The following is an 11,751-nucleotide window of genomic DNA, read 5'->3' on the forward strand; positions in this document are numbered from 1 at the left end:
CCTTTTAATTGTTCAACTTGGGTCAAACATTTTGGTAGCCTTCAACAAGCTTCCCACAATAAAATTGGGTGAACTTTGGCCCATTGCTCCTGACAGAGCTGGTGTAACTGAGTCAGGTTTGTAGGCCTCCTTGCTCGCACACGCCTTTTCAGTTCTGCCCACACATTTTCTATAGGATTGAGGTCAGGGCTTTGTGATGGSCACTCCAATACCTTGACTTTGTTGGCCTTAAACCATTTTGCCACAACTTTGGAAGTATGCTTGGTGTCATTGTCCATTTGGAAGACTCAATTGCGACCAAGCTTTAACTTCCTGACTGATGTCTTGAGATGTTGCTTCAATATATCCACATCATTTTCATTCCTCCTGATGCAATCTATTTGGTGAAGCGCACCAGTCCCTCCTGCAACAAAGCACCCCCACAGTATGATGCCTCCACCCCTGTGCTTCACGGTTGGTATGGTGTTCTTCGGCTTGCATGCCTCCCCTTTTTTCCTCCAAACATAACGATGGTCATTATTGCCAAACAGTTATATTTTTGTTTCATCAGACCAGAGGACATTTCTCCAAAAAAGGACTCGTTTTACTGTGGATATAGATAATTTTGTACCTGTTTCCTCCAGCATCTTCACAAGGTCCTTTGCTGTTGTTCTGGGATTGATTTGCACATTTCGCACCAAAGTACGTTCATCTCTAGGAGACAGAACGCGTCTCCTTCCTGAGCCGTATGACGGAAGCGTGGTCCAATGGTGTTTATACTTGCGTACTATTGTTTGTACAGATGATTGTGGTACCTTCAGGTGTTTGGAAATTGCTCCCACGGATGAACCAGACTTGTGGAGGTTTACAATATTTTTCTGAGGTCTTGGCTGATTTCTTCTGATTTTCCCATGATGTCAGGCAAAGAGGCACTGAGTTTGAAGGTAGGCCTTGAAATACATCCACAGGTACACCTCCAAATGACTCAAATGACGTCAATTAGCCTATCAGAAGCTTCTAAAGCCATGACATCATTTTCTGGAATATTCCAAGCTGTTTAAATGCACAGTCAACTTAGTGTATGTAAACTTCTGACCCACTGGAATTGTGATACAGTGAATTATAAGTGAAATAATCTGTCTGTAAACAATTGTTGGAAAAATTACTTGGGTCATGCACAAAGTAGATGTCCTAACCCACTTGCCAAAACTATAGTTTGTTAACAAGACATTTGTGGAGTGGTTGAAAACGAGTTTTGATGACTCCAACCTAAGTGAATGTAAACTTCCGATTTCAACTGTACAGTCGTGGCCAAAAGTTTTAAGAATGACACAAATATATATTTTCACAAAGTCTGCTGCCTCAGTTTGTATGATGGCAATTTGCCCCAGAATATACTCCAGAATGTTATGAAGAGTGATCAGATGAATTGCAAAGTCCCTCTTTGCCATGCAAATGAACTGAATCCCCAAAAAACATTTCCACTGCATTTCAGCCCTGCCACAAAAGGATCAGCTGACATCATGTCAGTAATTATCTCGTTAAGACAGGTTTGAGTGTTGATGAGGACAAGGCTGGAGATCACTCTGTCATGCTGATTGAGTTCGAATAACAAACTGGAAGCTTCAAAAGGAGGGTGGTGCTTGGAATCATTGTTCTTCCCCTGTCAACCATGGCTACCTGCAAGGAAACATGTGTCGTCATCATTGCTTTGCACAAGGGCTTCACAGGCAAGGATATTGCTGCCAGGAAGATTGCACCTAATTCAACCATTTATCGGATCATCAAGATCTTCAAGGAGAGCGGTTCAATTGTTGTGAAGAAGGCTTCAGAGCGCCCAAGAAAGTCCAGCAAGCGCGAGAACTGTCTCCTAAAGTTGATTCAGCGACGGGATTGGGGCACCACCTGTACAGAGCTTGCTCAGGAATGGCAGCAGGCAGGTGTGAGTGCATCTGCACGCACAGTGAGGCAAAGACTTTTGGAGGATGGCCTGGGGTCAAGAAGGGCAGCAAAGAAGCCACTTCTCTCCAGGAAAAACATCAGGGACAGACTGATATTCCCGAAAAGGTACAGGGATTGGACTGCTGAGGACTGGGGTAAAGTCATTTTCTCTGATGAATCCCCTTTCCAATTGTTTGGGGCAACCGGAAAAAAGCTTGTCCGGAGAAGACAAGGTGAGCGCTACCATCAGTCCTGTGTCATGCCAACAGTAAAAGCATCCTGAGACCATTCATGTGTGGGGTTGCTTCTCAGCCAAGGGAGTGGGCTCACTCACAATTTTGCCTAAGAACACAGCCATGAATGAAAGAATGGTACCAACACATCCTCCGAGAGCAACTTCTCCCAACCATCCAGGAACAGTTTGGTGACAAACAATGCCTTTTCCAGCATGATTGGAGCACCTTGCCATAAGGCAAAAGTGATTACTAAGTGGCTCGGGGAACAAAACATCAATATTGTGGGTCCATGGCCAGGAAACTCCCCAGACCTTATTCCCATTGAGAACTTGTGGTCAATCCTCAAGAGGCGGGTGGTCAAACAAAAACCCACAAATTCTGACAAACTCCAAGCATGTATTAAGCAAGAATGGGCTGCCATCAGTCAGGATGTGGCCCAGAAGTTAATTGACAGCATGCCATGGCGGATTGCAGAGGTCTTGAAAAAGAAGCGTCAACACTGCAAATATTGACTCTTTGCATCAACTTCATGTAATTGTCAATAAAAGCCTTTGACACTTATGAAATGCTTGTAATTATACTTAAGTATACCATAGTAACATCTGACAAAAATATCTAAAGACACTGAAGCAGCAAACTTTGTGGAAATTAATATTTGTGTCATTCTCAAAACTTTTGGCCACGACTGTATATATAGTAAAGACACCAAGAGACAACAAAAATACTATTTACACACTATTCATATATACATTCTTATTTCAGTTCAATTAGATCTTTAGAAAGATGAGAGGTGCAGTGATACAAGATGTTTTTTAAAGCTAAACTTGCTTTTTGCCTGAGTAACCTCYGGTGGTAGAGTATTCCACGATGACATGGCTCTATACATAACTGAGCGYYGCAWTAAAWCTGTTTTTGGTTTGGGTACTGTGAAGAAACCCATAGTGGCGTGTCTGGTGGGTTATGCATGTCTGTTTGAAGTGTATGCAAATATACAAGTGGTTAGGCATTTTCAACACACAAATGTTTCTTGAAAAGACTAGAAGAGAAGTAGAAAATGTATCCTAAACCCTCAACCATGAAAGATTATCATGCATGTAGTTGATGTTAGTTCTGCGTGTGCAGTTAAGGGCAAGGCATGCTGCTTTGTGCGATGTGCAAGGGTACGAGGTGACTAGGCAACAGGATAGACAATAAACAGTAACAGCAGCGTATGTGATGTCTTTCGTCTCTGACTCATTGAAGTAGAAGTCCTCATCCAAATTGAGGTTAGTTATAGCTGTTCTGATGTCCAGAAGCTCTTTTCGGTCATAGGAAACAATGGCGGAAACATGTTAAAAAAAGAGTTAAGATCAACTCAAAAAAAATACACAAAATAGCACAATTGATCAGGAGCCCGTAAAACAGCTGCTATTCTCTCCAGCACCATTCTCTTTTTCATTCACTTTGGAATCAGTGTCGCTCACAGATTCCCATTCAGCACTATAGCCATCAACTACAAGGCAGGAAATAAATAAATATATAATGCAGTTTGAGACAGTTGTGTCACGGTGGCATGACGAATGTTGAAAAGAACAAATTGAATGTCAGTGAGTAAGATGCATTTGTATGCAAACTTGGCGAGACTGTTCAGTGAGCAAGCCAGACAGACAGCCTTGCATGTAATCAGCTAGAAAATCCACTTGTGTCTCACGCGTTGCGCTGCACAGTATTGCATAGGGCCAGGCCTCTGCTATTGTCTCCGAGCACTGGTCCACATKAATAACCCTGCGTGTCCACATTAGCACGGGTCACCTCCCATAAGTATAATCTCTCCAGAAACAGCAGCACATTCGCCAAATAACTTTAATTTCCACAAAAGCTCACTGCCTCACTCTCCCTCCCTGTCTTTGGGCTCTCAATCATTCTCAAAATATCCTCTGCCTCACTCTACCTTCTTGGCACACTTTCCATTATTCTACCAGGACTCCATATTCTCCATCACTACTCCCCACCCCTTTCTTTCAATACCGTTCTCCACATTTTTCCTCTTCTCCATCTCTATTTGTCTCCCTCTGTGTGTTTATCTATCTATCATCTTCCCTATAAATAATCTCACAGAGAAGATCAGAAACCTCTCTACCCAAAGTGTGTTGGGGCTCCCCTCTCCTCCGCCACCACACAGTGCCACCACCTCTGAGTTGCTGGTCCTCCACCCACACATCTTCAGTGGGGCGGTTGAGTAAGACAGCAGCTCCGCTCCACATTGATCATGAGGAGCCCCCACGCCTCTTACTCTCAGGGAAGCTATTTGTCAAGGTGATAATTTATTTTGTAACAACCAGGCAGGCAGGGAGGGATGCAAGCAGGCAGTGTTTTCTTTATTTGGTTTGGAGGCCTGACAGACTCAATTTCAGGTCTCAAATCGGGTTCACAATACGTCGTACAATGAACGCACATAGCGCAATAACACACTGAGGTTCCACCTTTCATCTTGTTTAGGAGGCAATGGTAGGCCGATTTTACAGTAAGGTGGGCAACATTTTCACACCATGGGTTCCTTGCTATTCCCTCCCACACCTGTGCAAATGACCTGCATGCCCTGATCTCCTGCTAAGTTATGATCCTTAGGAGCGACATTGAGTGATTGAAAGCCACATTATTGTTTTGATCATGTTGAACATCCAATTAAGACGCTACAGTTTGTGGCTGTGTCCCAAATGGCACCCTCTCCCCTACATAGTGCACTACTTTTTTGTACTATATAGGGAATGGGATGCCATTTGGGACTCAGATTGTGTCACTGGCAAGGCCAACACCACTCACATGCGCTCCTCAAGATGTTCCACATCTCCCCTCTCTAATTGGCAGATGGCCTCAGATGCGAGATGATTTAATGGCCTGCGTGTGTGTTTTTTCCTGCTTCAGTCAGCCATTAGCAGGGACATTTTTAACGAGTTGGCTTAGGCTTGCCGCTGTGAGCGGAAGCTGGGAGCAACTCTTTCTAAAGGAGATGGAGGTAGATAACTGTGCTGCAACTCTGACTGCTGCAATCAGGGCACTTCTTGTATCTCCAACTTTTGTTACGGTATCCCAGTCTTTCCTTTTCAAACTAGTCTTCTGTTTTAAAGTGGTGCTGGAGTGGCCTAAAGCCAAAAATAAAAAATATATTCATATAAATGTTATATTAAGGTGCTGATGTGCCAACACTTGATGAATGATTAGACCATACAATGCCTAGGCGTACTCCTCACGCTGTGCAAGTCATTCTGGATAGAACACAAGCCAAATTAATAATGAACAATGATAGATAATACTAATACAGAATGTGACGCTCACAAACCTGCAAAATCCTCACAGCACTTTGAACATGCACTAGCAATGCTAATGAGTCTCATCTAATATACCTCTCCTCTATTCAGATTCTCACTGACATACTTAATTGCTATCGCAACCAGAGCTGGTTGGAATTTTTATGAGGCGTTCGTTTGCACTGTTTGTTGTGTGATTGAGATACCTCGATTATAAAAAACTGTCTGTAAGCCTCACATGCCCAGAATCCTTAATTGATTATCTTTCAGATGCATTCAAACAACTTTATCCTATGTAATTATCTTTGTGCACCTTTCATTCTGGGCATGTGTCCCAAATGAGACCCTATATATAGTGTACTACTTTTTATCAGAGCCCTATGGGCCCTGGTCAAAAGTAATGCACTATAAAGGGAATAGGGTGCCATTTGGGGTACAACCTGGGTTTTGGAGGTGAATGATGAAACAGGAGCAGATGGGGGGTGGTAATGAGATGCACACAAAAAAAGGAATTGAGGGGGACAGGCTGGCCATAGAGACAGTAGAAAAATAAGAGAGAGGGAGGAAAATAACCAAGTATGAAATCGAGAGAGGCCATACAGGGGAGAGGCCAGTGTCTGAGGTGAATATAAATGGGCGAAAGGAGGAGGAAAACAAATAGAGAGAAAAAGAAAGAGAGAGCAAACGAGAGAGAGAGCAAGAGGTAGGGTGAGGGGAGAAGATAAAACAATGTGAGAATGATGGATTCAATGTAAAATAAAGAGAGGACAAAGGCACCAGATACCCAATCGATCTCTGCTGCAGAGGTATTGAGTTAGAGGCATGGAGACGCTTACCTACAGTATTGTAACCTACTGTAGTAGGATGGAAGGGGGACAAAGATGGCAGACAATATCAGAATGGATTGCACTCAAATGCGTAGGATTGTGTAAAATGGAGAGAGAGAGAGAGAGAGAGNGAGAGAGAGAGAGAGAGAGAGAGAGAGAGAGAGAGAGAGAGAGAGAGAGAGAGAGAGAGAGATGGGGTTCATTGAAGACAGATACGAGTCATGGTTGAGGAAGAGATGGACAGTGAGAACTGAGTTGGCCATATTAAATATTCATATAGAACACCAGGGTACACGCTAACATGGTGGAAAGGAACATTACAATAACACAGCTGCCTGTTATTGGCTATTATACTGTGTGTCTATGTGTGTTATTGGCAATAGGCAAAATCCGTAATTCACTGTGGAAATAGCCTACAATTTGTGGAAGGGGAAAATAAAGTTATGGCATTAACATAAAGACTACTTTTTATGCTTATTTTAAAAAGGAACAGTGGGCATTTATCACACAATTGACAGAATGATTTATACATAGGCCTATCAGTTCACATTTGAATCCTGTAAAAGTCACACTTCATGATTTAAACTTGGATTATTTTTGTTTCACGTTTTTAGAAATTAGGGATGATCAATTCCTAATACTGACATCTGTCGTCAAATTAGGTCCACAGCAACAAATAAAACCAAGATGATAGTCTGTCCTACTGTATTACGCCCATATCTGTAGGCTAGTTTACTTACTGTAAATTTGAGCTGTTCCAATAGACGGCATGTCGGTCGTTGGCTCGCGTCAGGTGCAAATGTGAAAAGGCGAGCGCTATTAGACAGAGAGAAACGGTTGCGAGAGCCATAATCCCACTGTTCCTCGTTCTCTCTAGCCTACCTTCTTCGCTCTCAGTCCCTCCGTCCCAAACAGCAGGTCGCTGTCAACATCCCAGCGGTAACACAACCTAGTTGAAGTTTCCAGCGACGTTTGGAACGGACGAATACTTCTTCAGCACTAATTCCATTGCGACTACGAACCCCATTTCGGCATCCTCCCCAACCCTATGTTTACTTACTTTGCCTGCTGCGCACTTTGAAGTCACTGTGTTTTGAGTATTCCTTTTATGTTCCCTAATCCTCTCCACAGACTGAAAACAATAATGTTCAGAAGGAGAAGTGATAAGGCAAATTAGACCGCAATATTTGACAATGACAACTGAAGTCCCGTGTTGATGAAACGTTGCAAACCACCTCAATGTAGCCTCACATCAAGACAACCTTTCGTATTGGACAAGCACAGCTGGCGTTGAAATTCTATCATCAAAGTTCGTCAAAATTTGTTTACATTATCCTCCTGTTGGTAGGTTTCCTTTTTCTTTTGGACTGTAAATGTAATTGTCTACATTGTCATTTTAAATTAGTCTCAACTCAGTCAGTGTCCGTTGAGACTTTTAGGTTTCTACCTGCCGCCGCTTCCAGACTAGCCACACACTGCGCACCCGTTGACTCTACAATCCCGCCCTCTGATAGACAAGATGCGCTCGCTCTGTCCATCCAGCAGCCCCGCCCCACCACCACTGTGTGTGCGCGTGTGTTTGATGCGCGTGCGCATGTTTAATATCCTAAAGAAATTTTAATTAACCTGTTCAATTTCATCAATGGTGGATTGTAAAACCATGCTCTTGGCCAGTGAAGTAATTACTATTCATTTAACTATTTTAGTCATCACTGTGTTTGATTAAATATGCACATTCTCTAGGCTTGTTAAAACAGATTTTTATCATATCTTTGGTGTAACTTTCATAAAAGTGGTTTTGGTGATGTGAGACTTGATTTAGTCCCCTTAATGTGGGTGTCTATAAACTGTCCTTGAGTATAGCCTACTAAATAATGTGTACCTTGTGATTAGTTCTCACTGAAGTTCAAGTTTAGAATACTTCATTGTAGAAAATTCTAAATGCCAAAAGCACAGTAGGTCTACAGCCCTACTCTCTCCTACTCACACCCCTTCTCTCATGCCCACACACACACCTGTCTCTTATACACATCTAGATGTGTATAAGAGACAGCACACACACACACACACACACACACACACACACACACACACTATTTTGCTCTCGTTTCCCTTCACTCACTCTCCCCCTCTGTTGTTTTTGTCAGTGATGACGCCTCTCTTGAGTGCCCTCCAGGCATGTTGCCGTGGTGACTGGGAAAGGGGGATGAAAGAGAAAGAGAGAGTAGGCTACTAACACTTTTCCCTAACTCTCCCTCTTCTCTGTCGTTGCCTCTGTCTGTTCTTACTATGCCAGATCACTTGCTACTACCATTTGTCATCCCTTCACCCCTCACTGCATCTCCTTGGCAAATCCCTCCATCTCTTCACCAACATTCTCTTTTGTATATTCTACACCTCATATTGTATATACTATCAATGACGATCTGAAAATATTGAAATGTATATATTTAAAATTCACATATTCCTATTTGAGAAACATGAACCCTATAGTAGCCCCTATACATGGAAGGGTAGGCCTATGTATGCGTGTGAGACTGTGAGTTTCTCAATGTAGGCTTTGTACGTACATAGTATGGGAGAAGGAGGCATGGTCTCTAGTGGATTTCTTCATGTCATCAATAATCAAATATGTTTAGATTTGATGTGTTGCGGATGTGCACATAGCATGTTTGTAACGTCCTGACCAGAGTTATGTGTTTTGCTTGTTTAGTGTTGGTCAGGACGTGAGCTGGGTGGGAATTCTATGTTGTGTGTCTAGTTTGTCTGTTTCYATGTCCAGCCTAATATGGTTCTCAATCAGAGGCAGATGGTAATCGTTGTCCCTGATTGAGAATCATATATAGGAGGCTTGTTTTGTGTTGGGATTTTGTGGGTGTTTGTTTCCTGTCTCTGTGATTGTCTGCACCAGATAGGTCTGTCTCGGTTTTTGCACATTTGTTATTTTGTATTGTTGTTTGTAGTGTTTCACTTGTTCTTTATTAAACATGTTTAACACTAGCCGCGCTGCACTTTGGTCCTCTCCTTCACCCCTGGAAGAAAACCGTTACAATGTTGTTCTTTCAACGATGCTAGACATTTGTAGCCTTACACTAGAGTAGGTTGTTACCTTGTTTACTCTATATGCATAATGATTAATTCATGAATGGTACCGGTATGGACACATTGATTATTTAGATCATATATCATCAATCTATCTCTTCGTATTCATATATCCTCATTGGCTTATTATTCATTTACTAACATAATTAATATACAGAGATTTTTTTTTTTTATGTTGTGCTTTGTTTCTCATCCATTTTGTCCTATCTCTATTTACCACTCTATTTTTCTCTCTTTGTTTCTTTCATTTCTTATCTCACTAAATAATATTCATATTTTAAATTCAAACACCAAAGACCCACTTTGAATGAAGTGTTCACAGAATTCTGTGAATGAGGGGGATCCAAAATAAACACATTTAATGAGTGTAACCAACCATTATTCATAAGACAAACAACAATATTTGGTMAAAGAAAGTTTAGGGAGGAGGAGAGAGAAAGACAAAGGACACCATAACGTGGCTGTTATGATTATTGGCAATTAGGAGGATGGYAGGTCTGAACTCCAGGTGGGCCTTACTGCTCAAATCAAATCAAATGTATCACATGCGCCAAATACAACAGGTGTAGACCTTACTGTGAAATTCTTACTTACAAACCGTTAAGCAATAATGCAGTTTTAAGAAAATATTTACTAAATAAACTAAAGTTTAAAAAAGTAACACAATAAAATAACAATAACGAGGCTATATACAGGGGTTACCGGTGCTGAGTCAAATGTGCGGGGGTACAGGTTAGTCGAGGTAATATGTAGGCAGGTAGGTGAGCGTGGTGCTTAACCTGATTTGCTCCAGCAAGTACCCAGCTGTACAAATGGCTAATGTGATTGTGAAGATATCGGCCAGGGATAATGGCATCTGCCAAGCCATCAAGAACAATGTTCTGTATTGTCAGGACATGGTGAAAAGAGAGAGAGAGAAAGTGAATGAGTGGATGAAGGGTGAGCCTTCAGGGAATGAGCTGGGGATTGGTAAAGGATCGTGGTGAATGAAAAAGAAGGGATAAGGGGAATGGGGGCATGCTGTATGTCCTAGCAATATTGATGAGAGATATCATAACAGAGGCACGAGACACATGAATAATAAGTGATTGACTTTTGTCTGTGTGTGCATGCGTGTGTGTGCGTGCGTGCAAAATGGTGGTAGTGTGTTTGCAAAATTGAGGTAGCGAYAATAATGGAACAATGGCATACAAACATGAGGAAAAAATGAAATAAATGATGGCAATCATTGCAGCGAGGGTCATCATCACCAAACATGATGGTCMCAACGGAGATGATTGAGAAGCAAGGGGGGTGAAAGAGTCAAGGAGAGGGATGTCTAATGATAGCAAATCATGTTTTAACAGTCAGGAGGTGGTAGGGCATGGGAAAACGCCAGAACAGATGCACTTTCAATGGCATGAAATATTGAAGAGAGGAGAGGAACAAACAAGAGATGGGAGAGCAGCATGGGTCTGATGAAAAGACAAAAAGTATTATTTATTATTATAAGTATTATTATTAGCATGAGTGACGCATGGAGTATTACAGTAGAAAGAAGGAGGGAGGAGAAAGGAGGGAGATAAGAGGGGGGATGGTCAAAGGTATTGGGGAAAGTCTTAGTGCTCTCTTACCATTGACTAAAAATCTATAGAAATAATATCACATCTCATTGCTAGCTGGGTGTATAACGGGGCGGCAGGTAGCCTAGTGGTTAGGCCAGTAACCGAAAGGTTGCTCGATCGAATCCCCGAGCTGACAAGGTAAAMATCTGTCGTTCTTCTCCTGAACAAGGCAGTTAACCCACTGTTCCTAGGCCGTCATTGTAAATAAGAATTTGTTCTTTTAACCGACTTGCCTAGTTAAATAAAGGTTACATTTTTWATTTTTTATTATGGAGCAGTACCTTGAAAATGTGATGACGCTTACATAAGCTATATACAACAACACTTGACAGGTACAGGAACAAATATTGACAAGCATGATGACAGGCTGTAGCCTGGAAGCCATAACTTCTACTTGAGAAAACTGTAGGGTAAGCAAAACAACAGTTGACTGTACTGACTGTACTGTACTGTTGACTGTACTGTACCTCAAGTATTTGGTAGAGCCAAGCGTGCGTTTCTTTTTATAGAGCTTCTCTCTTATTAAGCCTCTGAGAATTGGTTATGTATAAAGGAAATGCACAATCAACGACAGGGTCAATATCCAGCTCCTCCCAAATCAGCAGTCTCAACTGAGCAAGGATGCGTACCAAATGGCACCCTATTCCCTTTATAGTGCACTACTGAGCCCTATGGGCCCTGGTCAAAWGTAGTGCACTATAAAGCATAAGGTTGCCATTTGGGACGTCGCCCAAGCAACGGGACGAAAATCGATTTACGGAAGCAATTAAGTAAG

The 11,751-nt window shown here is 42.1% G+C and overlaps 1 protein-coding gene across 2 annotated transcripts in view; it reads right to left on the reverse strand.

Annotated features, from left to right (window-relative positions):
- Positions 1–7,767, reverse strand: part of LOC111955398 (ephrin-A3-like) — a 90,753-nt gene extending 82,986 nt beyond the window's left edge. For both annotated transcript variants that reach the window (XM_023975628.1, XM_023975627.1), the window contains exon 1: positions 7,011–7,767. In XM_023975628.1, coding sequence (XP_023831396.1) covers positions 7,011–7,120 — 110 coding nt within the window. In that variant the 5' untranslated portion in view covers positions 7,121–7,767. The remainder of the gene's footprint in view (positions 1–7,010) is intronic.
- Positions 7,768–11,751: the final 3,984 nt, after the last annotated feature.

Source organism: Salvelinus sp. IW2-2015, linkage group LG30 (assembly GCF_002910315.2).
Source record: "Salvelinus sp. IW2-2015 linkage group LG30, ASM291031v2, whole genome shotgun sequence".
Taxonomy (NCBI): Eukaryota; Metazoa; Chordata; class Actinopteri; order Salmoniformes; family Salmonidae; genus Salvelinus; species Salvelinus sp. IW2-2015.